Raw genomic sequence first — 27,841 nt, 5'->3', positions numbered from 1 at the left:
GTTTAGTAACCCGTGCAGTGCACTTGGAAGTTTGCCATAGTCTAGACACCGACAAGTGTTTACTTGCAATTAGACGTTTTGTTTCAAGGAGAGGATATCCAGAGATAATAATCTCCGACAACGGAACAAATTTTACAGCATCGAAAAAGGTTATGAATTTGGATAATATCAGCATCGACAACTCCTATATTGCTCAACAATTATCGCAGCAGAACATAGTTTGGAAAACGAATCCACCACTTGCTCCACACTTCGGAGGTATATGGGAAAGAATAATTCAAACAGCGAAGAGAACTCTTCTCATAATCTTAGGAAGTCAGCAACTGAAAGCAGAGACTTTCCAAACAATTGTGACAGAAACGGAAGGCATCCTAAACTCCCGCCCCATAACTTACGTTTCTTCTGATAACAACGACGAAGAAGCCCTAACACCCAACCACTTCATTCTTCGACGACCACATCTAGCCCTAGCCCCTCTAACATCAAAACTGAAAACTTTCAGGAAGAAAGATTTCAACTATACAAAAACGCTTTTGGACCACTTCTGGAAAAGACTTCAAAGAGAGTATACTTCAGAACTAATAAGCAGAGCAAAATGGAGAGAGCAGTCAAAACAACTCAAAGTGGGCGATTTAGTCTGGATTCTGAACGAATTTACCCCGAGAGGTATTTGGCCCCTTGGACGGATAACCAAATGTCATTATGGAGCCGACGAAATACCAAGATCATTTGACATTCACACAGCAACAGGTACACTAACGCGCCCTGCAGTAAAATTGTCACGAGTCATAGATGAAGAAGAAGCTGACATCACAAGGAGCACAGCAACAAACCCAACTTGATTTAAAACTATATTAGAATTATCACCAAATTGTTTACTTACTCATCTCCTGGAAACCAGTCATTCAACATTCGATAATATTATTAACCCTTTTCTCTGGTTTTGTGGGAAGATTGTGAATTTTGTCAAAAATTCCAATTAGCTTTTAGATGTTAAGCCACCACGAGATAGCGAATTGCAACTCAGAACAACATCAGAAGCCAAATAGATCAAACCGGTCCATTCCAAATCAAGTAACCAGCAGCTCACAAGATTGCCTATCATACAATGCAGCTTACAATGCAAAGAGAAGATCAACAACTTCGAAAGAGATTACAAGTCACAAACTCAATATGTTTTATATTAGTTTTAAATTAGTACCAGAGTATTCAGGTCTAGCCCTAATTTTAAAGCGCGCCCTCCTCTCCTCGCGGAGTGTTGAAGCTCAAGCTTCAATATTTCGCAAGTTTCTTAATTTGACTTTTGCATGATTTGATTTCTAACTTTAGCCCATATGTTTCCGTGCTAATTTACCGCTGAAACCAAAGTTTGTGAATTTACTATTGTCAAATCGATCTTATAAGCAAGTTGGTCAACACCTATTTTGTTCAAAGTCAACGCTCAGTTATTAGTTAACCAGAGTTTGAAGAGAATAAAAAACATTTCAAATTTGCAGCTGCTAATAAACCTCTTCCCAACAGCGTTTTCTCAAAGCTACATCTTCCTATTTTACTGTACTACTTGATCATTTAAACTTAAAGCTGTAGTAAACAGAACAGAAAATATTTAAAAATTGTACAAATATAGATTGATAATTGAAAAAATCGGAGATTCTTTGATTTTTTTTTCTCAATTGATCTGTCTTTAAAAACGTTGATTAGCAACACTTACTACAGTTGGTTTTTCGACAGTGTGATTATAGAACACAAACCGACTAACTTCGGACAAATAGCACTCGAACGAGAGGCGGGCAATTTAATTCAGAAGCAGCTGTAGCCCAGATATTTTCATTGGTGCAGAAAACTCCAATCAATGAGGGGTTCCCCAATTGTGCACGCTCATCTTTCAATCGTTTTTTGTTTTAGCTAAATTTCTGAATAAGAGCATTTAGCACGCGCAAAAATTGAGCAGTTAAGCGTGAAAAGGTCACCCAAGAAGTGAAATTGAAAGAATGTTCTAGAAAATAACAGTCAAGCAAAAATTCGAGAGCAATTGAACGAGATTGACTAAAGAACACTAGTTAAAAAAATATCAAAGTCGTCCCTCGCCACACAGGAACTCAAAACTTACAAGATAATGAATCCACTGTCACTACTTGGAAGAAAGTGCGATAACTCCCAAAACTTTAAACTTTTAAAAGAGAAAAATACATTGATTTAACCATCGGTAACGACTGTAAAATGTAGAACCATGTTGCTGATATTTTTCATGCAGCAAAACCAGTGAAATTTTAAATGCCCTCTGTTTTAAGTAATATTGGACACTAAATGCGAATCAATTTTGAACACCTTTAGTACTGCCAACAACGTTTGCTCAACGTTCTCAAACGGGAATAGTTTTATTCTAGTCTCGAATAAATAGAAAATACGCCATTATCTTCCAAGTGGACCAAAAATCTTGCAAGATTTGAAACAGCTCATCACTAAGGGTCTCAACAGATTCAGTTTTTCGAAGGTTTATTACTTTTTAATTTGCAACTTTTGAACCTCTGCGCAAAAGACACCGATCAGTCAAAATTAACATAACGAAAAGATACCAGGCTCGCAAAAAGTTCTTAACATCCATTACACCGATGGTTGGAACAAACATCCTCAATTTGAGTCTACTTTCAGTGAAGAGTTTTGACACTAACTTGACAGGGTCGGCTGCGAACTCGTAAGCTGCCTCTTTAGACGAGAATGCGTAGTATTTGTCATTATAGAACAGCACCCCGATTGAGGGAACAGCTGGCATCAGGAATCTGTCGTACTTCACCAGGTACCAACCACAGAAACCCTAAATTAAAATGATCACAATATTAGTTAATCAAAATTACGCGAGAAAAGAACAGCTAGCTAATCCTTGGCCTGGCTATTCAATTTCAAATTTGCTCAAAATCGCAAACTTCTGACAATCAAACTAATTAATTTCCAGATTTACATTCACCTTAACAGCACGCAAGGTCTTTACTGCAACAATCTGCTAAATGTGAGCTACTTAATGCAACGCTTAGATGCGGATTTATTATATCATATAATCAACAATGGTCCAATAAACTGAAAAGTTGACTTATCGTTCATGTAAAAGCATGCTTCCTACTCAAAATGATGCTTTATCAGATACCTGTTAACGAACTCATGTTACCAAATTAATCACTGACATGAGGATGTAACTAACCCTATACTGTATTGGTAGCTTATCGAAATTCTTCGTAGTATCTGGGAAGAGCCATTCAAATTCTGTGAATGCATTGGGGTCAATTTTGGCAGGGTTCTCCTCGCCCTCCTTGGGTTCTTGACTGACCAGTTCCTTCACTCTCTGTTCGTCACTCTTCACCTCATTCAGGTCCACAAGAGGCGACAGGATCTCCTCGGTGAAGATCTCTCGATGGTTCTAAGCAAGATTCCGACTAGAGAGTTAGCTAGGCCATAGAGAATTATTCGATCAATGACTTTTCAAATAGGACGTTTTAACATTGCAAATACCAGCAGTCACAAGTTAACTTACATCAGAAATTAACCAAGCATTACCCCCAATCCCTAGTGATGAGTGAAATTAAAACTTAAAAGAATCTTGCAAGCTGACTCAAAACCTGCAGGATTCTTGAAAGAGTCTTACAAGATATCAATCGAGGCAAAACAAATCAGGGTACAAATAATTTAGGAAACATCTCTGAAGCAAATTATTGTTTCTTGAACAAATTACAAAACCTAATTCAATGAAAAATTTTTCAGCCCGGATTCAAAATCTTGCAAGAATCTTGCAAGTTTTGAATTCTGGATAAATTATTTGTGTATTTTTGGTAGCTAAAACTAACTGAAAATAAAAAAATGACTGATATAGGAATTTGTGATCAGCAGAACTGAACCTAATTGACGTTTTTCGTAAACGCATTTTGAATGTCAAATCTTGCAAGTTTCTTGCAAGATTTTGAATACAAAAACAACAACTTTTCGACAAATAACTCGAGACATCTTGAACCAACCAAATCCGTCTTTTTTAAGATTGATTCCCCTACTCTAGAAAACGACGAAAACAAACACTTTCAATCTTTCTCTCAATTTTTAATCAAACAAGTTATAAAGAAACAACCAGTTGGAATATTTTGTTGCTGATCCCATGGGTAATTGAGGATCTTTTTGTAGTCACAAAGAATATTATGGCCAGGTTTGCGTCCAATTATCTTCCTAATGAGATTTAAGTGAACCTATTTGATACCTTCAGTTGATAGCAATTGATGTTAATTTCCTTGAGGTTATTTCATTCGAAAAGTACTGGTAAGTTTTTGAAGTTTCATTTTTGTTCTTCTTTCATACCAATTATAGTTTAGGCTCATCATACAAAAAGTGGGCCTCACTTTTCTGGTAAAACAAACGTTAGATCCGTTGTTGCTCTAATGCTAAGTAAAATTTTTTATTAAGGAGAAAGAGAAAACAACAGTCGGAGTTTTTGGTAGAGGTCTTCGGCGTCCAGAAAATTACAATGTGCTGGCTTTTGGTCCTGAATTACGTCCGAGGGGCACGTTTGAGTCGTTTTGCTAGATTGAGTAAAATTTATATCTTATTAGTAGGAAAATCGAAGCACGCTTCACTGTTTTGATGTTTTCTGCTAAACTACTGAGCCAATTCACACGTGCATGGTCTCGTTGTTGAATATAGAATGTTCTTGTCTACAGTTGCTTATTTGATTACAAAACTGGCCTGCTAAGAAGGTTATCAAGCAGTAAGTTTAAAAACTTTAAAAAAATAATGTTTTAAAATAATTTTTAATGTTGATGCTGTTTACTATGCAAACTGTGTTACTAAGTCTTTGTTTGGGTCCATGAAACTTGGAATCTTTAATTGTTCGTTTTTGCAAAATCATGAAATTCTTGATTGAGTTTCTTTTTTGTCAAAACGCACAAAACAACCGTTCCTTTGCAGCATGTGGGAAATTCTTTCTACTTCTCGGTAGAGGCCTTCAGCGTCCAGAATGTACAGAATGCGCTTGCTATGCGTCCGGAATTTTGTCCGAGGGGCAAGTTCATGTCGCTTCGTTAGATTTTGTGAAATTTATGTTTTAGAACTCCAGGGCACGCATGACGTTTTTGGAGATTTCTCCTAAAATACTGAGCCAATTTAGACGCGCTTAGTCGCGTTTTGTCGATTATAATTTCTCCTTGACAACAAGCTTGAATTGATTACTGGAAAAAGCCTACTCGGAATGTTATAAAGCTGTAAGTTTTAAAGAAAATTAAAAAAATCTTTCTGTTTTTTATGCAGTTTTTCTTTAATTCGTGGTATAATTATTTGCAAATTGTTTTATTTGGGCTTAGCTTGGGTTTATGAAGCTTTTGGAATTCCTAATTTTTTGGATTAATGTTTTTTTGTTTCTTTAAAATCATGAAATTCTTGTTAAAGTTCTTTTTTTGTCAAAAAACATAAAACAACCTGGCCTTTGCGGCGAGGTGGGAAATTGTTCCTACTACGTTGAAGAGGTTTTCAGCGTCCAGAAAATAAAGAATTCGCTTATTTTGCGTCCTGAATCATGTCTGAGGGGCAGGTTTATGTCTCTTTGCTAAATTTTGTGTCAAAATTATATTTTATTAGCAGGAAAATCGGGGCACGCTTCACGTTTCTGATGATTTCTCCCCGACTACTTTGCCAATTTAGACGAACGTAGTCGGGTTTTGTTTAAAATGAGTTCATTTTGTCTCCAGTTTTCAATTTTGTTTCCAAAATCGGCCTTCTCAAGAAGTTTATCAGGCTGTAAGCTGAAAAATTATAATGTTTCAAAACATTTTTAGTTTTGATGTTGTTATTCTTCTAATTTGGGGTATTGTTACTTGCCAATTGTGTTATTTAGGCTTTGCTTGGGCCCATGAAGCTTTTCTACTTTGTTTTTGGGATTTCAACATTTTTCATTTTTTGCAACAAATTCTTATTTGAGTTATTTTTTTTGTCAAAACACACAAAACACCCTGGCCTTTATCCACTTCGCACTACATGTTTTGGGTGTTCAGTAACTACGGAGTGGACTTGAATTGCATTTAGAATTGTCTACGGCGCTCCGTTTTTCGCGGTTTTGCGAAAAATCAGAATCTCCCAATAGTCCAAAAATCGGGGTACGCTTCATGTGTTTGACGATTTCTGTAAAACTACTGTACCAAATTGGACGGGCATTGATTTGTTTCGTTGACAATGAACCCCTCTTGGTTGCACTGTTTGGTTGACTTCTCAAATCGGACTAACCAATAAGTTATTAATGTTTCAAGTTGAAAAAAGTCGAACTTTCGGGCTACTCTTTGAGTGACCCCAATTTCAGTTCAACGAAAGCGCCGATTTGCGGAACAAATGCTACTGATTTAGAATTCCTGTTATTGGGGAGTACCCCATTTATATTTTACATGCCATTTTAGGATGATAAGACGGTCAATTCGGTCTCTGAATAGAGGTCACTTCGCTTTTTCGCAATTTGGTACGGTACATTATTTTTACTATCTCTTCTACAGTGCACCCATTGGGCACATTTTTTAATATGATGCGTATCTCGAGCAGCGCTTAAAACTGTTATAACGGCGTTTATTTTCGCTGAGTTGTTTTGGAGGAACTACCCTGTAAACTTGACACCAATTTGACCCCAAAAGTGGATGACTGGTCAGGTCAGGTCACTTTCTGAAGTCTGAAATTCGTGTAAAAACTAGTGTATTGAATAGCCCGTCTAACGTAGATTCCAAATATGTGTACTTTATATTGCCTTTTCTGAGGTTTAGGTGCTCAAATTCAGCTCTGAAGGTGGCGTATCTGTCCTCTAAGGGCATTTGATACGGTACCTTTTTTTGCTATAACTCCTTGAAGAGTGCACTGATTGGGCTCAATTTCTTAATATAATGCGTACCTTATGCAGTGCTACAATTTGTACTAAGAACGTTTTTTTGTTCAGCCGTTTTTGAGATATTGGCCAGGAAATTTGGCCTCAGTTTGAAATACTGAGGAGAGGATAACTACCTTGAGTAGTATATTAAACCTTGATTTATGTGAATTGGACGGTGAATTTTAGTGGGTCAGATTAGTAGGGAGTGTGTCCATAAATATTTATTGTATATTATTCCCAAATAGTCATGGTGTATTTAGCGAAACAACAGTCGGACCGTGTCCCATATTGGTCATTGGTACGGTACCTTAATTTTGAAATATCTCGTAGAGTAAACAAATTTGGGCCTCTCTATTGATTTAAACTCACCTTCAGCCGTACTTTAATTCCTGTAAATTTCGTGTAATTTCATTCAGGCATTATAGAGAAATTAGTCTATTTTAGCGAAACGTCAGTCGCTTTGGGTCAATTTTGGACTTTGGTTCCGCACTTATTTTCGCTAATAACTCGTCGTAGAGTAAACCGAATTTGGATCTGTTTGTTGAATAGAACTGGGCTTGAGCCGTACTTTATTTCCTCTGAATGGTGCTTTTTTCTGTCATTTTCGAGAAATTGGCCCCGAAAAATACAGTCGTTTCGATTTAAGTGAACCTATTTGATACCTTCAGTTGATAGCAATTGATGTTAATGTCCTTGAGGTTATTTCATTCGAAAAGTACTGGTAAGTTTTTGAAGTTTCATTTTTGTACTTCTTTCATACCAATTACAGTTTAGGCTCATCATACAAAAAGTGGGCCTCACTTTTCTGGTAAATCAAACGTTAGATCCGTTGTTGCTCTAATGCTAAGTAATGTTTTTTATTAAGGAGAAAGAGAAAACAACAGTCGGAGTTTTTGGTAGAGGTCTTCGGCGTCCAGAAAATTACAATGTGCTGGCTTTTGGTCCTGAATTACGTCCGAGGGGCACGTTTGAGTCGTTTTGCTAGATTGAGTAAAATTTACATCTTATTAGTAGGAAAATCGAAGCACGCTTCACTTTTCTGATGTTTTCTGCTAAACTACTGAGCCAATTCACACGTGGATGGTCTCGTTGTTGAATATAGAATGTTCTTGTCTACAGTCGCTTAGTTGCTTATTTGATTACAAAACTGGCCTGCTAAGAAGATTATCAAGTAGTAAGTTTAAAAACTTTAAAATGATGTTTTAAAATAATTTTTAATGTTGATGCTGTTTTTTCTTTAATTTGCAGTATTGTTACTTGCAAACTGTGTTACTAAGTCTTTGTTTGGGTCCATGAAACTGTTGGAATCTTTAATTGTTCGTTTTTGCAAAATCATGAAATTCTTGATTGAGTTTCTTTTTTGTCAAAACGCACAAAACAACCTTTCCTTTGCAGCGATGTGGGAAATTGTTTCTACTTCTCGGTAGAGGCCTTCAGCGTCCAGAAAGTACAGAATGCGCTTGCTATGCGTCCGGAATTTTGTCCGAGGGGCAAGTTTATGTCGCTTCGTTAGATTTTGTGAAATTTATGTTTTAGAACTCCAGGGCACGCATGACGTTTTTGGAGATTTCTCCTAAAATACTGAGCCAATTTAGACGCGCTTAGTCGCGTTTTGTCGATTATAATTTCTTCTTGACAACAAGCTTGAATTGATTACTGGAAAGAGCCTACTCGGAATGTTATAAAGCTGTAAGTTTTAAAGAAAATTAAAAAAATCTTTCTGTTTTTTTATGCAGTTTTTCTTTAATTCGTGGTATAATTATTTGCAAATTGTTTTATTTGGGCTTAGCTTGGGTTTATGAAGCTTTTGGAATTCCTAATTTTTTGGATTAATGTTTTTTTGTTTCTTTAAAATCATGAAATTCTTGTTAAAGTTCTTTTTTTGTCAAAAAACATAAAACAACCTGGCCTTTGCGGCGAGGTGGGAAATTGTTCCTACTACGTTGAAGAGGTTTTCAGCGTCCAGAAAATAAAGAATTCGCTTATTTTGCGTCCTGAATCATGTCTGAGGGGCAGGTTTATGTCTCTTTGCTAAATTTTGTGTCAAAATTATATTTTATTAGCAGGAAAATCGGGGCACGCTTCACGTTTCTGATGATTTCTCCCCGACTACTTTGCCAATTTAGACGAACGTAGTCGGGTTTTGTTGAAAATGAGTTCATTTTGTCTCCAGTTTTCAATTTTGTTTCCAAAATCGGCCTTCTCAAGAAGTTTATCAGGCTGTAAGCTGAAAAATTATAATGTTTCAAAACATTTTTAGTTTTGATGTTGTTATTCTTCTAATTTGGGGTATTGTTACTTGCCAATTGTGTTATTTAGGCTTTGCTTGGGCCCATGAAGCTTTTCTACTTTGTTTTTGGGATTTCAACATTTTTCATTTTTTGCGAAAACATTCTTATTTGAGTTATTTTTTTTGTCAAAACACACAAAACACCCTGGCCTTTATCCACTTCGCACTACATGTTTTGGGTGTTCAGTAACTACGGAGTGGACTTGAATTGCATTTAGAATTGTCTACGGCGCTCCGTTTTTCGCGGTTTTGCGAAAAATCAGAATCTCCCAATAGTCCAAAAATCGGGGTACGCTTCATGTGTTTGACGATTTCTGTAAAACTACTGTACCAAATTGGACGGGCATTGATTTGTTTCGTTGACAATGAACCCCTCTTGGTTGCACTGTTTGGTTGACTTCTCAAATCGGACTAACCAATAAGTTATTAATGTTTCAAGTTGAAAAAAGTCGAACTTTCGGGCTACTCTTTGAGTGACCCCAATTTCAGTTCAACGAAAGCGCCGATTTGCGGAACAAATGCTACTGATTTAGAATTCCTGTTAGTGGGGAGTACCCCATTTATATTTTACATGCCATTTTAGGATGATAAGACGGTCAATTCGGTCTCTGAATAGAGGTCACTTCGCTTCTTCGCAATTTGGTACGGTACATTATTTTTACTATCTCTTCTACAGTGCACCCATTGGGCACATTTTTTAATATGATGCGTATCTCGAGCAGCGCTTAAAACTGTTATAACGGCGTTTATTTTCGCTGAGTTGTTTTGGAGGAACTACCCTGTAAACTTGACACCAATTTGACCCCAAAAGTGGATGACTGGTCAGGTCAGGTCACTTTCTGAAGTCTGAAATTCGTGTAAAAACTAGTGTATTTAATAGCCCGTCTAACGTAGATTCAAAATATGTGATTTATATTGCCTTTTCTGAGGTTTAGGTGCTCAATTTCAGCTCTGAAGGTGGCGTATCTCTCCTCTAAGGTCATTTGATACGGTACCTTTTTATGCTATAACTCCTTGAAGAGTGCACTGATTGGGCTCAATTTCTTAATATAATGCGTACCTTATGCAGTGCTACAATTTGTACTAAGAACGTTTTTTTTTGTTCAGCCGTTTTTGAGATATTGGCCAGGAAATTTGGCCTCAGTTTGAACTACTGAGGAGAGGATAACTACCTTGAGTAGTATATTAAACCTTGATTTATGTGAATTGGACGGTGAATTTTAGTGGGTCAGATTAGTAGGGAGTGTGTCCATAAATATTTATTGTATATTATTCCCAAATAGTCATGGTGTATTTAGCGAAACAACAGTCGGACCGTGTCCCATATTGGTCATTGGTACGGCACCTTAATTTTGAAATATCTCGTAGAGTAAACAAATTTGGGCCTCTCTATTGATTTAAACTCACCTTCAGCCGTACTTTAATTCCTGTAAATTTCGTGTTATTTCATTCAGGCATTATCGAGAAATTAGTCTATTTTAGCGAAACGTCAGTCGCTTTGGGTCAATTTTGGACTTTGGTTCCGCACTTATTTCCGCTAATAACTCGTCGTAGAGTAAACCGAATTTGGATCTGTTTGTTGAATAGAACTGGGCTTGAGCCGTACTTTATTTCCTCTGAATGGTGCTTTTTTCTGTCAATTTCGAGAAATTGGCCCCGAAAAATACAGTCGTTTCGACATATTAGTGACTGCTACGCTTCACGTATCTACTTTGAAAACTTAATTATTTCAGAATGATTGTAAAGTAACTACAACCTGAGAAGCAAAGATTTTTTGACCTAGGTGGTATACGAATAAAAAAAATACTTGATACGCTGTCAAAATTCGCGCTCAAAAACTCGCTTTATAGTGCTTCAACATAAATTGCTTTTCAACCTAGTAAAGGACTTACTCAAATGAACTGAAGGTCTAGTGAGGAGTGTCACTTTCAGGGTACAGTCTGAGAGGGAAAGATTTTTTTGACCTAGGTGGTATACGAAAATAATAAATACGTTGTCAAATTTCGCGCTCAAAAACACGCTATATAGTGTTTCAACATAAATTGCTTTTCATCCTAGTCAACGACTTATTCTAATGAATTGAGGATCTAGGGAGGAGTGTCATGTCCGAGTACAGTCTGAGAGGGAACGAATTTCTGTCATAAGTTGTCAAGTTTCGCGCTCAAAAACTCGCTATAGTGTTTCAGCATGAATTGCTCTTCAACCAATTCAATTGAATTGAGGGTCTAGGGAGGAGTTCCACTTCTCGAGTAAAGTCTGATAGGGAGAGAAATCTTGACCTAGGTGGTATACGAAAAAAGGATTTGATACGTTGTCGAATTTTGCGCTCAAAAACTCGCTGTAGTGTTTCAACATAAATTGCTTTTCAACCTAGTCAAGAACTTATTCTAATGAATTGAGGATCTAGGGAGGAGTGTCATGTCCGAGTACAGTCTGAGAGGGAACGAATTTCTGTCATAAGTTGTCAAGTTTCGCGCTCAAAAACTCGCTATAGTGTTTCAGCATGAATTGCTCTTCAACCTATTCAATTGAATTGAGGGTCTAGGGAGGAGTTCCACTTCTCGAGTAAAGTCTGATAGGGAGAGAAATCTTGACCTAGGTGGTATACGAAAAAAGGATTTGATACGTTGTCGAATTTTGCGCTCAAAAACTCGCTGTAGTGTTTCAACATAAATTGCTTTTCAACCTAGTCAAGAATTTATTCAAATGAATTGAGGGTAAAGGTGGGATATCAATTTTCAAGTACAGTATGAGAGGGATGGCATTTTTACCTAGGTGGTATACGAAAAAAGTACTTGATAAATTGTCAAATTTCGCGCTCAAGAACTCTTTAAAGATTTTTCTTGCTAACTCAAATGTGTGGTAGGTGAAAAGAAACAACGCCAGTGACGTTCCGAAAATCTAACCGGGCACTGGAAAACATTGCAAAACTGAGCTTAGAGAGGGGCGATCCGGTTACGTTTCCAAATATTGGAGTAAGTAAATACATGGCCTATGGGCCGTCAGCTTTAATGATGCAAGTCAATGAAATTGTGAGTAAAGATTTTGACGACCCCGGTTTTAATGTGGACGATATGAGCTTGCTGAGCAGTTAAGTAAGTTGCTGAGCAGTTAAGTGAAACAAACGCAAGGAAAGCGTAGGTAGCGAGAGTTTGCACGATTTCTCGGAGTCAGAAGTGGAAGAAAATGCGGCTGCTCAAAGTCAAACAGGAAGCTGGTCCTAGCAAATGACACAAAGTACAACAAGTAGAAAAAGATGGCAAATGCTCGAAATGTGGTCAACCCGATGCTGAAAAGGCTGCTTTGAAGCAACTGGCTTTCGAAAAAATGTTTCATCTAGCTTCAAGAACCCAGCAAAGCTTGGAAAAAGCAAAACAAGTTCAAAAGGACAAGCTTGTTTTGGCTTAAAAAAGCAGTAAAAGAGATCTCCGATACTAAAGATAACAACCAGGAAGGCAGTGAGCCATCTAATGACGAGAATGTTGAGCAAGTAAATTCTAAAACCAAATGTCTCACAAATTCGGGAGCCGATACCGCTGAGGTAAACGAAAAGCTCTTCATCTCTGGACTAAAGGAAAATGGTCTAATTATATGATAGATACAACAAAAACACTCAGGCCCAATAAATCGGGCGTAAAACATACAGACGCTGAGGGTGAAATTGAATTCAAGAGAGCGACGAAGGTTGTGCTGGGATTACAATATAAAAAGAAACTATATAGGAGAGTAGTGAGGCTGATAAACGTAATGGGTAATGGCTTCAAAACCAAAGGTTACAAAGAAGATTCAGATTAAACCATTAATGCATTGAGTTGCCTCATTACTGTGGTTGAGGCTAGTTTTGTGTTAATCTTGTTAATTAAGCTTGAACATGTTTCAATTGTAACTCAAGATACACGAAATTGATCTTGAAAAAAATTTGTTCCTCAATAACAGGCATTTGTTTTCAAGATTTCAATGGTAGGCCTAGTTCATCAAAGTCCTCTTGTCAGCAACACTCAGATTTTCTCGAAATTGGCTTTGCTTTCAAGTGAAGTTCAATGTCTGACGTCGTCGAATTGAGCGAAATACAATCGGCTCTTTCTGCTCTTTAGCGGTCTGCTCTTTAGCAAAAATTTGTCTTCCTTAACTGAAAAGTTAAGCAATATTGAAGGAGAATTCTTGCGAAATTGAGATTAAGCTATACAATTTTTTCGGTAGCGCTGCAGGGAAAGTGAAGATCGAGGTATCAAACGTGTTCTGAGAAATTAAAAAAGTTAATGTTAAGTTACTTTCCATAAGCACCCAATGTTTCAGAACAAAAGGAGGAGTCCAACTTTGAAAAACAGCACGCGAGAAATTTTTGTTTACAAGAACGTTGACCTAATAGAATTTGACGGGCCTAATGACGACTATAGGGATTTCGGCTCTAGCGTAGTTAGAAAGATTCTTACACCAGAAGAGCGAGCCAACGTGTGTTTTTCTCCCCTTAGAAAGCACCAATGAGGCCCGTAATGAGGACGAAAAGGCCTTCAAAGGTATTATACTCAATTTATTTAATATTAGTATATATATATATATATATATCAATATATATATATATATATATATATATATATAAAAATATATATATATATATATATATATAAATATATCTAAATATAGATTATTTAAAATACATATTATTATTATTATTATTATATTAATTTCACATCATACCTCTCAATTTTATATCATGTATATACATTTATATCTGTACATATATATAAAAAACTAAGTATATTCATATATTATACACACCTCTCTCTCTCTATATCTATATATATATATATATATACATATATATACACATATAGAGGTATTGATATATATATATATATATATATATATATATATATATATATATATATATATATATATATATATATATATATATATATATATATATATATATATAAAATAAATCAATACCTATATATATATATATATATATATATATATATATGTGTGTGTGTGTACATACGTATATAATGTATTATATATATATATATATATATATATATATATAATATATATATATATATATATATATATATATATATAAATAGTACATATCAATATATAAATATATATAAATATATATAATACATATTATACGTATATACATATATTATACACACACACGAATATATATATATATATATATATATATATATACAGAGGTATTGATATTTTATATATATATATATATATAATTTATATATATAAATATATATATATATATATAATATACATATATATATACATATATATATATATATATATATATATATAAAATATATATATATATCATTATATTATATATATATATATATATATATATATATATCATTATATACATATATATAAATACACATATAAATCTTTATATATTATATATACCCAGGTTGACCACCTTAGACAAAACTTAGAAAACTTACTAAGACTTATACGGCGCCTTAGAAACCTTACAAAACTTGGTATGGCACCGTATAAGGCCTTACTAAGTTTTCCATGGAGCCGTATTTCACAAAAAAGTTGTCGTTGACAGTTATTTGCGGTTTCAAAACACAGTAAGGTAACTCTTTTTCATTTAGTTACACTTTTCAGACTCAAATCTAAAATAAAAGACAGTTTCTTATCAGTATGAAAATTACAAATCAAAGTACGGACAATGTAAACCAAGTTCAGACGTCGACTAATGAAAGACTTTGAAAGTCCAGTGGACGACAAAATTGACTAAAAATAGTAGCCATCTACATTACTTGCTCTTTTCAATTTCTTTTTGTTGGAAATTAAGTAGTTGACTAGCATATTAACGAACAAAAGTTTTCTTTAAGGATTTTTTTGAAAATCTAATTCATTTCTATTCATATGAGAAGCTGTTCAGAGAAGGATCTACCTTGATTGTCTAGAATCGAATGTTTTCTTTATTCGGAGGGCAACTTCGTACCAAAAACAATCCCACAGCGTCAATTTGGAAACTTTTGGCAACTGCTGGCAAGCTTTTGACAATATATGTTGTCTACTTAACAAAAACAACTCAATTTCAACATTCTCTTTGTCTTATAGGAAAAATAGCGAAAGGTATCAAAGAACTTGGATAGACTTTTGATGATTAGAGGTGTTATAAGACATAATTTACAAAACAAACTGTTTCAACAGAGCGGAAATTAAGTGCGGCTCGTTCTTTTTCCTTTCCAAATCACTGAATTATTAATGTTTCATGAACTCCTAAAGCACTGAGAATTTTCATAGTTTATATGTAGTTTATAGTTTCAGAGCGTAGTTTATAGTTTCAGAGCTTTATATAGCTCCAAAAAACATCTCCTATATTACAGATTGAGCTGCAATTTTAGAATTTCTCCAATTTTCTTCGAAAGCTGTTTAATGTGGCCCACCTTTCTCAGACAACACAACGTTTCCTGCAGCCTCCACTGGTCTCAAAATCATTTGGGAGGAACAACTACTTACTACCATGTCTTACGTTCTGATTCCCGGGAGTATTTTTTGAAAGAATCTGTAATATTTTCCCAAAGTCATCTGGAGATTCGAAAAAATTGGTTTGCACCTCTAACTTTTTTGCGACAGTTAACAAACGAAATTAATGATTTGCAATCTGAATGTGCTTATCTCCCCGGTGCACTAACTTTTTCTTTTGTCTAAGTTTGTATGTTTTACAGTTTTGCTTGAAAACGAAATTAGGATTCGAGGGATTGTTCTTTTTTCTGGAAAAAAGTTTTCATTCTTTGCGTACAAAAAAGCTTTGATTTTAGGTGAGGCACAACTGCCTGTTTTATGCATACGTCAAAACGTAGCGGAACACAATTTGTGATGGCTTATAGAGACACAAAATTTAGAAAAGGTTGCCCTTTTTTAAATTTGTTTTTATCTTTGAGAACTTGGTGGTCTTTATTCAGACATTATTTGTTGTACGACTCACGAAATTGACAATTTCTACTACACTACTGAGCAATTTTGGGCTGATCTGACTGGTTTCAGTTGAAACTCAACCATTTCTGCCTGAAGCAATTGATCAATTTATCAAATCATCTCCGAAAAAAAAGAGTTTTTCAGAAACAAATTTGAACGAAAAATTGTTTTTTAAGCATTATGTCGTGGTTATGTTAGTTTTCTTGCAATGAGAGTTCTCTTTGTATGCAGATGGTGTTAACTAGATTTTGGTTGGGCTTTTGAAAATGTTTTAGCAACAAGTTTGAAATAATTCAACAGCCTTTTTTGCGACTTCTTGAAGTTCTTGTTGATCTTGTTTTTTTTTGTCTTTTTTCTGGATTATTGTTTTTTCGCATATTCCTTTTCAGTTTTCTCAATTTTTGAATTTTTTATTAATTGCTCAGACAGTTATTGTTTCTCATTTCACTGCGCTAATTTGAAGACTTTTCTTCACACCAAAAGATCTCTCTTAGTTAGTATAAATTACGCATCAAATGATAAATTTCTCCAGTTTTCTTTAAAAGCTGTTTGAAGTGGCCCACCTTTTTCAGGAAACAAAGTTTCCTGCAGCCTCCACTGGTCTCAAATTTTTTTGGAGGAACAAATATGCACCACCATGTCTTACGTTTGGATTCCCGGGAGTCTTTTTTGAAAGAATGTATTTTTTCCGGAAATCATTTCGAGATTCGAAAAAATCGTGTTGCACCTCTAATATTTTTGCGACAGTTAACAAACGAATATAATCATTTGCACTCTGAAACTGATTATCTCACCGTTGTACTTTCTATTCCTTTTGTCTAAGTCCATATATTTTACAGTTTGGAATGAACACGAAATTAGGATTCGAGGGATTGTTCTTTTTTCTGGAAAAAAAGTTTTCAATCTTTGCGTACAAAAAAAGCTTTGATTTTAGGTGGGGCACAACTGCCTGTCTTATGCATACGTCAAAACGTAGCGGAACACAATTTGTGATGGCTTATAGAGACACAAAATTAAGAAAAGGTCGGCCTTTTTTAAAATTTGTTTTTATCTTTGAGAACTTGGTGCTCTTTATTCAGACATTATTAGTTGTACGACTCACAAAATTGATATTTTCTACTACACTACTCAGCAATTTTAAGCTGTTCTGACTGCTTTTAGTTGAATCTGAACCATTTTTTGCCTGGAGCATTGATCGATTGATCAAATCATCTCCGTAAAGAGTTATTCCGAAGCAAATTTAAAAGAAAAATTACTCTTTTAAGCAATATGTCTTGTTTATGTTCATTTTCTTTATATGAGAGTTCTCTTTCTTTGCAAATTGTGTTGATTAGGTTTGGTTTGCGCTTCTGAAGTCGTCTTAGGCAACAGATTTAGAAAAATCCAACAGCTTTTTTTGTGACTTCTTGAAGTTCTTGTTGATCTTGTTTTTTTGTCTCGTTTATTGTTTCTTGATTTTTCGTATGTTCCATTCCAGTTCTCTCCGTTATTGATTTTTTGAAATCAATTGCTGAGACATTCATTTGTTTCCGTTTCAAGGCGCTACTTTGAAGACTTTTGCGCACCCCAATACCTCTCTTTTAGTATAAATTACTCAGCAAATGATAAATTTTTCCTATTTTCCTCAAAACCTGTTTAATGTGGCCCACCCCATTTCGGCCACAATAATGATTCCTACAGCCTCCACTGGCCTGAAATAGTTCTGGTGGGATATGCCTTGCCATGTCATACGTTTTGATTCTCTGGTGTTTGCTTATACGAATCGGTTTTTTTAAACAAATTTTTTCCTGTGATCATTTTAAAATTCGGGTGGCACCTCTAACATTTAATGGTACGAATCATGGTTTTGATGATTTTTTCAGAGCGATATTTTTGCGCAATTAGCTCAACCTTAAGTCAGCAATGAAATTTTTCTGCTTCAATATGATGATTGATTTAGCAAATCCGCTTCGTTAAAACTTTTTTGAGATGCCAGTTTGAACAAAAATAATTTCTAAGCGCTATAACATACATATGTTAGTTTCCTGTGCTGAGCGTTATCATTATCTGCAAATTGTTTAATTTGGGCTCGAGTTGGCTTATTGAAGCTGCTTGAATCAATGGTTTTCTGATTTGATGAACATACTCTTTTTTAAACACACAAACCATCCTGGCCTTTTGTGGAGAGTTTTGATCTTGTCCCACACCACGGTATATGTTTTAGCTTCATTCGAGCTTTAAAAAACTTGAATTGCGTAGAGAAACACGTTCGAGCTGCCGTTTTTTGCTATGTCTTATGTTTTGTTGAGAAATTGTTTTCCTTTAAATCCCAAAAATCGTGTTACCCTTCAATCGTTTAATGATATCTTTTGAACCTCTGCACAGAAAGTGACAAACATAGTCACGTTTTGCTGCCCTCAAACTGTTCTTGCTTCCACTTTTTTATTAGTGTCTTAGATTTCCCTCGTTAAAAAGCTTATGGGTTGCAAATTTGAGAAAAATTTTTTTAAGCCTTGTGTGGTAGATATGTTGGTTTTCGTGTACTGTGCCATATTATTACCTGTATATTGTGTTATTTGGCGGGGTCCATGAAGCTATTGTAAACAAAATTTTTTGTTATTCAACAATTTTCATTTTTTTGTGATTTCTTGAATGTCTTGTTGTTGACTTTTTATGAGATCACACAAAACACCCTGGCCTTTATGGCGATGTGGGAAATTTTTTCCTACATCGCGGTAAAGGTTTTCGGCGTTCAGCAACTGACAATAGGTCTAGAATTGAGTCCAGAATCAGGTCTGAGGCGCCGCTTTCAGCCTTTTTGTGTGATTTGACGAGAAATTGTGGTCTCCCAAAAGCCCAAAATTTGGGGTACGCATCATGTGCTTGATGATTTCCTAAACTACTGTACCAAATTTGACGAGCATAGTCTCATTTTGGTGCCATTGAACCCTTCTTGCCTCCGGGTTTTAGGTGGTGTCTCGAATGGGCCTGGTCAGAAAGTTCTTAAGGTCCAAACTTGAGATAAAACCGAATTTTTGCTGATTGCTTGTGACGAGAATATTCGTTCACCAAAACAGTTGACTTGGACAACAAATGATAGTGTTTCAGAATCCACATAAAGTGGGGAGTAAAGCCATATAGTTTTACTGCCTACATTTCCTGGAGTGAAAGGGTGAATTTTGACTCTGGAGGTGAGGTACCTGGGATGATTTGTCATTTGGTACCGTACCTTGTTTTTGAAAATTTTCGTCATAGAGTGAACCGATTTGTGATTGGTTTAAAGATTCTGTTAGGTCATTAAATGACCTTTCTCACAGTGTATATAACGTATAGTGTTTTCTGGGGTTTAGATGGTGAATTTCACTCTGCAGGTGAGGTACCTGGGATGATTTGTCATTTGGTACAGTACATTGTTTTTGAAATTTCTCGTCATAGAGTGAACCAATTTGCGATTTGTTTGAAGATTCTGTTAGGTCATTAAATGACCTTTCTCTCAGTGTATATAACGTATAGTGTTTTCTGGGGTTTAGATGGTGAATTTTCACTCTGCAGGTGAGGTACCTGGGATGATTTGTCATTTGGTACAGTACCTTGTTTTTAAAATTACTTGTCGTAGAGTAAACCGATTTACGATTTGTTTGAAGATTCTGTTAGGTCATCAAATGACCTTTCTCACAGTGTATATTACGTATAGTGTTTTGTGTAATTTCACTGAAATATTGACCGGTACAGGTACCCCAATTTTGACCCTTCCAGCCAGGAAACATGATGTGCAGAGCTGTTCAGATCGGTCTGAAAAGTGGTTATAATGGTAAAGATAGTTACTATAGTTCCAGTAGTAACTATCTTGTTCCGGTTCATTCCGCTTTTGTATTATATGTCTCGTTTTCATACTATTATAGTAGTAATTCCTGTCCATGAGGAGGGCTCTGAGCCCAGGTGCATATGGCCCGTTGTCGACGCCGGTTGGTCGGCTGCCCCCCCCCTTTGCACCTCGGCACCCCTTTTAGGAACACACTGTGCTGTGCACATGCTGCTTCGAGTCGTTTCGTTGTCGTTTGTGGGTGTAGAATGAGGTAAATACAAACGCTAATTTCAGTTTGATAGTGTCACAAGAGCTCCCTGTTACTTGCTCCAAATCTGTTTCAAGTTTTAAAATCCCCAAAAAATGTTCCAGCAATTCTCAGGTCAGTTATAATCCATCATCATGTCACTGTCTACACTGTTTCCGGTCGGATGTCATCGAGTATATAACCCAGGGGCAACCCTAGATTTCCTCGATGACATTGGGCCATCATTCTCGATTAGTAGTAGAAGTAGTAGTAGTATTAGTAGTAGTAGTAGTAGTAAAAGTCTTCAATTGACCAAATTATGGACTTGAATACAACACATCAGAAGGATCTATGCATATGGTACAAACAAAGAAAATTAATCTAAAGCTATTACATTTAGGACGTGCTTATATCGACTTATTCGCTTATTCTATTTTCAAAAATATAGAAATTTTATCGGATCAAGGAGTTGTTCAAATTGAACCAAATTTGGTATGGAGTATCCCATGTGTACCTAGAGTGTAATACAAAAAGAATTTTTTGGTATAGCTTGCCTAGGAAAAAAGTTAGTATTTCGATCGGAAATATTGACTTATTCCCTTATTCTATTTTCAAAAATATAGAAATTTCGTCGGGTCAAGGAGTTGTCCAAATTAAACCAAACTTGGTATGGAGTATCCCATGTGTACCTGGAGTGTAAAACAAAAAGAATTTTTGGTATAGCTTGCCTAGGAAAAAAGTTAAAATTTCATACGGAAATTTGCTATTATTTCCGAATAATTTTGATTAAGTATATTTAAAAATAGGTCCTTTTCATCGGGTCAAGGAGTTGTTCAAATCGAACCAAATTAATATCCCAGACTACCAGTAATATTTATGTTGTAATGCAAAAAAATCATCCGCCTAACGTTCCTAGAAAAAAAGTTAGTTTTTCATACGGGAAATTGCGAATTTCGCGATTAGAATTTTAAAAATCGGTCTTTTTCAAGGGGTCAAGGACTTGTCCAAATCGCACCAAACTCGGCATGAAGTATCCCATGTGTACCTAGAGCGTAAAACGAAAAGAATTTTTGGTATAGCTTGTCTAGGAAAAAAGTTCGTATTTCGATCGGAAATATAGACTTATTCGCTTATTCTATTTTCAAAAATATAGAAATTTTATCGGATCAAGGAGTTGTTCAAACTGAACCAAATTTGGTATGGAGTATCCCATGTGTACCTAGAGTGTAATACAAAAAGAATTTTTTGGTATAGCTTGCCTAGGAAAAAAGTTAGTATTTCGATCGGAAATATCGACTTATTCGCTTATTCTATTTTCAAAAATATAGAAATTTCGTCGGGTCAAGGAGTTGTCCAAATTAAACCAAACTTGGTATGGAGTATCCCATGTCTACCTGGAGTGTAAAACAAAAAGAATTTTTGGTATAGCTTGCCTAGGAAAAAAGTTAGTATTTCATACGCAAATTTGCTATTATTTCCGAATAATTTTGATTAAGTATATTTAAAAATAGGTCCTTTTCATCGGGTCAAGGAGTTGTTCAAATCGAACCAAATTAATATCCCAGACTACCAGTAATATTTATGTTGTAATGCAAAAAGAATTATCCGCCTAACGTTCCTAGAAAAAAGTTAGTTTTTCATACGGGAATTTGCGAATTTCGCGATTAGAGAATTTTAAAAATAGGTTTTTTTCAAGGGGTCAAGGACTTGTCCAAATCGCACCAAACTTGGCATGGAGTATCCCATGTGTACCTAGAGCGTAAAACGAAAAAAAAATTTGTTATAGCTTGTCTAGGAAAAAAGTTCGTATTTCGATCGGAAATATAGACTTACTCGCTTGTTCTATTTTCAAAAATATAGAAATTTCGTCGGGTCAAGGAGTTGTCTAAATTAAACCAAACTTGGTATGGAGTATCCCATTTGTACCTAGAGCGTAAAACGAAAAGAATTTTTGGTATAGCTGGCCTAGGAAAAAAGTTCGTATTTATACGGAAATTTGCTATTATTTCCGAATAATTTTGATTAAGTATAATTAAAAATAGGTCCTTTTCATCGGGTCAAGGAGTTGTTCAAATCGAACTAAATTAAATTCCCAGGCTACCAGTACTATTTAGGTTGTAATGCAAAAGAACGGTCCGCCTAACATTCCTAGAAAAAAAGTTCGTATTTCAATCGGAAATATCGACTCATTCTCTTCTATTTTCAAAAATATAGAAATTTTATCGGATCAAGGAGTTGTTCAAAGTGAACCAAACTTGGTATAGAGTATCACCTTTGTAGGTAGAGTGTAAAACAAAAAGAATTTTTGGTATAGCTTGTGTAGAAAAATATCGACGGAGTATCCCATGTGTACCTAGAGCGTAAAACGAAAAGATTTTTCGGTATAGCTTGTCTAGAAAAAAAGTTCGTATTTCAATCGGAAATATCGACTTAATCGCTTACTCTATTTTCAAAAATATAGAAACTTCGTCGGGTCAAGGAGTTGTCCAAATTGAACCAAACTTGGCATGGAGTATCCCAAGTGTACCTAGAGCGTAAGACGAAAAGAATTTTTGGTATAGCTTGTCAAGAAAAAGTTAGTATTTCATACGGAAATTTGCTAATATTTCCGAATAATTTTGATTAAGTATATTTAAAAATAGGTCCTTTTCATCGGGTCAAGGAGTTATTCAAATCCAACCAAACCCGTATGGAGTATCCCATTTGTACCTAGAGCGTAAAACAAAAAGAATTTTTGGTATCGCTTGTCTAGGAAAAAAGTTCGTATTTCGATCGGAAATATAGACTTATTCGCTTATTCTATTTCCAAAAATATAGGAATTTCGTCGGGTCAAGGAGTTGTCCAAATTAAACCAAACTTGGTATGGAGTATCCCATGTGTACCTAGAGTGTAAAACAAAAAAAATTTTTGGTATAGCTTGCCTAGGAAAAAAGTTAGTATTTTATACTTAATTTTGCGATTATTTCGAATATTTAAATTTGAAATATAGTATTTTTCATCGGGTCAAGGAGTTGTTCAAATCGAACCAAATTAAAATCCCGGACTACCGGTACTATTTAGGTTGTAATGCGAAAAGAACGGTCCGCCTAACTTTCCTAGAAAAAAGTTCGTATTTCAATCGGAATTATCGACTTATTCGCTTATTCTATTTTCAAAAATATAGAATTTTTATCGGATCAAGGAGTTGTTCAAAGTGAACCAAAATGATATCCCAAACTACCACTACTATTTAGGTTGTAATGCAAAGGAACGGTCCGCCTAACTTTCCTAGAAAAAAGTTCGTATTTCAATCGGAATTATCGACTTATTCGCTTATTCTATTTTCAAAAATATAGAATTTTTATCGGATCAAGGAGTTGTTCAAAATGAACCAAATTGATATCCCAGACTACCAGTACTATTTAGGTTGTAATGCAAAAAAACGGTTCGCTTAACTTTCCTAGAAAAAAGTTTGTTTTTCAATCGGAATTATCGACTTATTCGCTTATTCTATTTTCAAAAATATAGAATTTTTATCGGATCAAGGAGTTGTTCAAAGTGAACCAAAATGATATCCCAAACTACCACTACTATTTAGGTTGTAATGCAAAGGAACAGTCCGCCTAACTTTCCTAGAAAAAAGTTCGTGTTTCAATCGGAATTATCGACTTATTCGCTTATTCTATTTTCAAAAATATAGAAATTTTATCGGATCAAGGAGTTGTCCAAAGTGAACCAAAATGATATCCCAAACTACCAGTACTATTTAGGTTGTAATGCAAAAAGAACGGTCCGCCTAACTTTCCTAGAAAAAAAGTTCGTTTCTCAATCGGAATTATCGACTTATTCGCTTATTCTATTTTCAAAAATATAGAAATTTTATCGGATCAAGGAGTTGTTCAAAGTGAACCAAAATGATATCCCAAACTACCAGTACTATTTAGGTTGTAATGCAAAAAGAACGGTCCGCCTAACTTTCCTAGAAAAAAGTTCGTTTTTCAATCGGAATTATCGACTGATTCGTTTATTCTATGTTCAAAAATATAGAAATTTTATCGGATCAAGGAGTTGTTCAAAGTGAACCAAAATGATATCCCAAACTACCAACACTATTTAGGTTGTAATGCAAAAAGAACGGTCCGCCTAACTTTCCTAGAAAAACAGTTCGTATTTCAATCGGAATTATCGACTTATTCGCTTATTCTATTTTCAAAAATATAGAATTTTTATCGGATCAAGGAGTAGTTCAAAATGAACCAAATTGATATCCCAGACTACCAGTACTATTTAGGTTGTAATGCAAAAAAAAACGGTTCGCCTAACTTTCCTAGAAAAAAAGTTTGTTTTGCAATCGGAATTATCGACTTATTCGCTTATTCTATTTTCAAAAATATAGAAATTTTATCGGATCAAGGAGTTGTTCAAAGTGAACCAAAATGATATCCCAAACTACCAGTACTATTTAGGTTGTAATGCAAAAAGAACGGTCCGCCCAACTTTCCTAGAAAAAAAGTTCGTATTTCAATCGGAATTATCGACTTATTAGCTTATTCTATTTTCAAAAATATAGAAATTTTATCGGATCAAGGAGTTGTTCAAAGTGAACCAAAATGATATCCCAAACTACCAGTACTATTTAGTTTGTAATGCAAAAAGAACGGTCCGCCTAACTTTCCTAGAAAAAAGTTCGTTTTTCAATCGGAATTATCGACTTATTCGCTTATTCTATGTTTAAAAAAATAGAAATTTTATCGGATCAAGGAGTTCTTCAAAGTGAACCAAAATGATATCCCAAACTACCAGTACTATTTAGGTTGTAATGCAAAAAGAACGGTCCGCCTAACTTTCCTAGAAAAAAGTTTGTTTTTCAATCGGAATTATCGACTTATTCGCTTATTCTATGTTTAAAAATATAGAAATTTTATCGGATCAAGGAGTTGTTCAAAGTGAACCAAAATGATATCCCAAACTACCAGTACTATTTAGGTTGTAATGCAAAAAGGACGGTCTGCCTAACTTTCCTAGAAAAAAAAGTTCGTATTTCAATCGGAATTATCGACTTATTCGCTTATTCTATTTTCAAAAATATAAATTTTTATCGGATCAAGGAGTTGTTCAAAATGAAATAAATTGATATCCCAGACTACCAGTACTATTTAGGTTGTGATGCAAAAAAAACGGTTCGCCTAACTTTCCTAGACAAAAAGTTTGTTTTTCAATCGGAATTATCGACTTATTCGCTTATTCTATTTTCAAAATAGAAATTTTATCGGATCAAGGAGTTGCTCAAAGTGAACCAAAATGATATCCCAAACAACCAGTACTATTTAGGTTGTAATGCAAAAAGAACGGTCCGCCTAACTTTCCTAGAAAAAAAGTTCGTGTTTCAATCGGAATTATCGACTTATTCGCTTATTCTATTTTCAAAAATATAGAAATTTTATCGGATCAAGGAGTTGTTCAAAGTGAACCAAAATGATATCCCAAACTACCAGTACTATTTAGGTTGTAATGCAAAAAGAACGGTCCGCCTAACTTTCCGCGAAAAAAAGTTCGTATTTCAATCGGAATTATCGACTTATTAGCTTATTCTATTTTCAAAAATATAGAAATTTTATCGGATCAAGGAGTTGTTCAAAGTGAACCAAAATGATATCCCAAACTACCAGTACTATTTAGTTTGTAATGCAAAAAGAACGGTCCGCCTAACTTTCCTAGAAAAAAGTTCGTTTTTCAATCGGAATTATCGACTTATTCGCTTATTCTATGTTTAAAAATATAGAAATTTTATCGGATCAAGGAGTTCTTCAAAGTGAACCAAAATGATATCCCAAACTACCAGTACTATTTAGGTTGTAATGCAAAAAGAACGGTCCGCCTAACTTTCCTAGAAAAAAGTTTGTTTTTCAATCGGAATTATCGACTTATTCGCTTATTCTATGTTTAAAAATATAGAAATTTTATCGGATCAAGGAGTTGTTCAAAGTGAACCAAAATGATATCCCAAACTACCAGTACTATTTAGGTTGTAATGCAAAAAGGACGGTCTGCCTAACTTTCCTAGAAAAAAAAGTTCGTATTTCAATCGGAATTATCGACTTATTCGCTTATTCTATTTTCAAAAATATAAATTTTTATCGGATCAAGGAGTTGTTCAAAATGAAATAAATTGATATCCCAGACTACCAGTACTATTTAGGTTGTGATGCAAAAAAAAACGGTTCGCCTAACTTTCCTAGACAAAAAGTTTGTTTTTCAATCGGAATTATCGACTTATTCGCTTATTCTATTTTCAAAATAGAAATTTTATCGGATCAAGGAGTTGCTCAAAGTGAACCAAAATGATATCCCAAACAACCAGTACTATTTAGGTTGTAATGCAAAAAGAACGGTCCGCCTAACTTTCCTAGAAAAAAAGTTCGTGTTTCAATCGGAATTATCGACTTATTCGCTTATTCTATTTTCAAAAATATAGAAATTTTATCGGATCAAGGAGTTGTTCAAAGTGAACCAAAATGATATCCCAAACTACCAGTACTATTTAGGTTGTAATGCAAAAAGAACGGTCCGCCTAACTTTCCTAGAAAAAAAGTTCGTTTCTCAATCGGAATTATCGACTTATTCGCTTATTCTATTTTCAAAAATATAGAAATTTTATCGGATCAAGGAGTTGTTCAAAGTGAACCAAAATGATATCCCAAACTACCACTACTATTTAGGTTGTAATGCAAAGGAACGGTCCGCCTAATTTCCTAGAAAAAAGTTCGTATTTCAATCGGAATTATCGACTTATTCGCTTATTCTATTTTCAAAAATATAGAATTTTTATCGGATCAAGGAGTTGTTCAAAATGAACCAAATTGATATCCCAGACTACCAGTACTATTTAGGTTGTAATGCAAAAAAACGGTTCGCCTAACTTTCCTAGAAAAAAAGTTTGTTTTTCAATCGGAATTATCGACTTATTCGCTTATTCTATTTTCAAAAATATAGAAATTTTATCGGATCAAGGAGTTGTTCAAAGTGAACCAAAATGATATCCCAAACTACCACTACTATTTAGGTTGTAATGCAAAAAGAACGGTCCGCCTAACTTTCCGCGAAAAAAAGTTCGTATTTCAATCGGAATTATCGACTTATTCGCTTATTCTATTTTCAAAAATATAGAAATTTTATAGGATCAACGAGTTGTTCAAAGTGAACCAAATTAATATCCCAGACTACCAGTACTTTTTAGGTTGTAATGCAAAAAGAATTATCCGCCTAACTTTCCTAGAAAAAAAGTTCGTATTTCAATCGGAATTATCGACTTATTCGCTTATTCTATTTTCAAAAATATAGAATTTTTATCGGATCAAGGAGTTGTTCAAAATGAACCAAATTGATATCCCAGACTACCAGTACTATTTAGGTTGTAATGCAAAAAAACGGTTCGCCTAACTTTCCTAGAAAAAAAGTTTGTTTTTCAATCGGAATTATCGACTTATTCGCTTATTCTATTTTCAAAAATATAGAAATTTTATCGGATCAAGGAGTTGTTCAAAGTGAACCAAAATGATATCCCAAACTACCACTACTATTTAGGTTGTAATGCAAAAAGAACGGTCCGCCTAACTTTCCGCGAAAAAAAGTTCGTATTTCAATCGGAATTATCGACTTATTCGCTTATTCTATTTTCAAAAATATAGAAATTTTATAGGATCAACGAGTTGTTCAAA

General features: G+C 34.8%; 1 protein-coding gene across 1 annotated transcript in view; it reads right to left on the bottom strand.

Moving 5' to 3' along the window:
* Positions 1–27,841, bottom strand: part of LOC142339143 (cilia- and flagella-associated protein 206-like) — a 105,862-nt gene that overhangs the window by 17,320 nt on the left and 60,701 nt on the right. The window contains exons 8-9 of the mRNA XM_075388899.1: positions 3,197–3,412; positions 2,673–2,815 (exon numbers count right to left, since the gene is read on the bottom strand). Coding sequence (XP_075245014.1) covers positions 2,673–2,815; positions 3,197–3,412 — 359 coding nt within the window. The remainder of the gene's footprint in view (positions 1–2,672; positions 2,816–3,196; positions 3,413–27,841) is intronic.

This window comes from Convolutriloba macropyga, chromosome 5 (genome assembly GCF_964194025.1).
Source record: "Convolutriloba macropyga chromosome 5, txConMacr16.3, whole genome shotgun sequence".
Classification (NCBI taxonomy): Eukaryota; Metazoa; Xenacoelomorpha; order Acoela; family Convolutidae; genus Convolutriloba; species Convolutriloba macropyga.
This window is presented reverse-complemented; position numbering and strand designations above follow the sequence as displayed.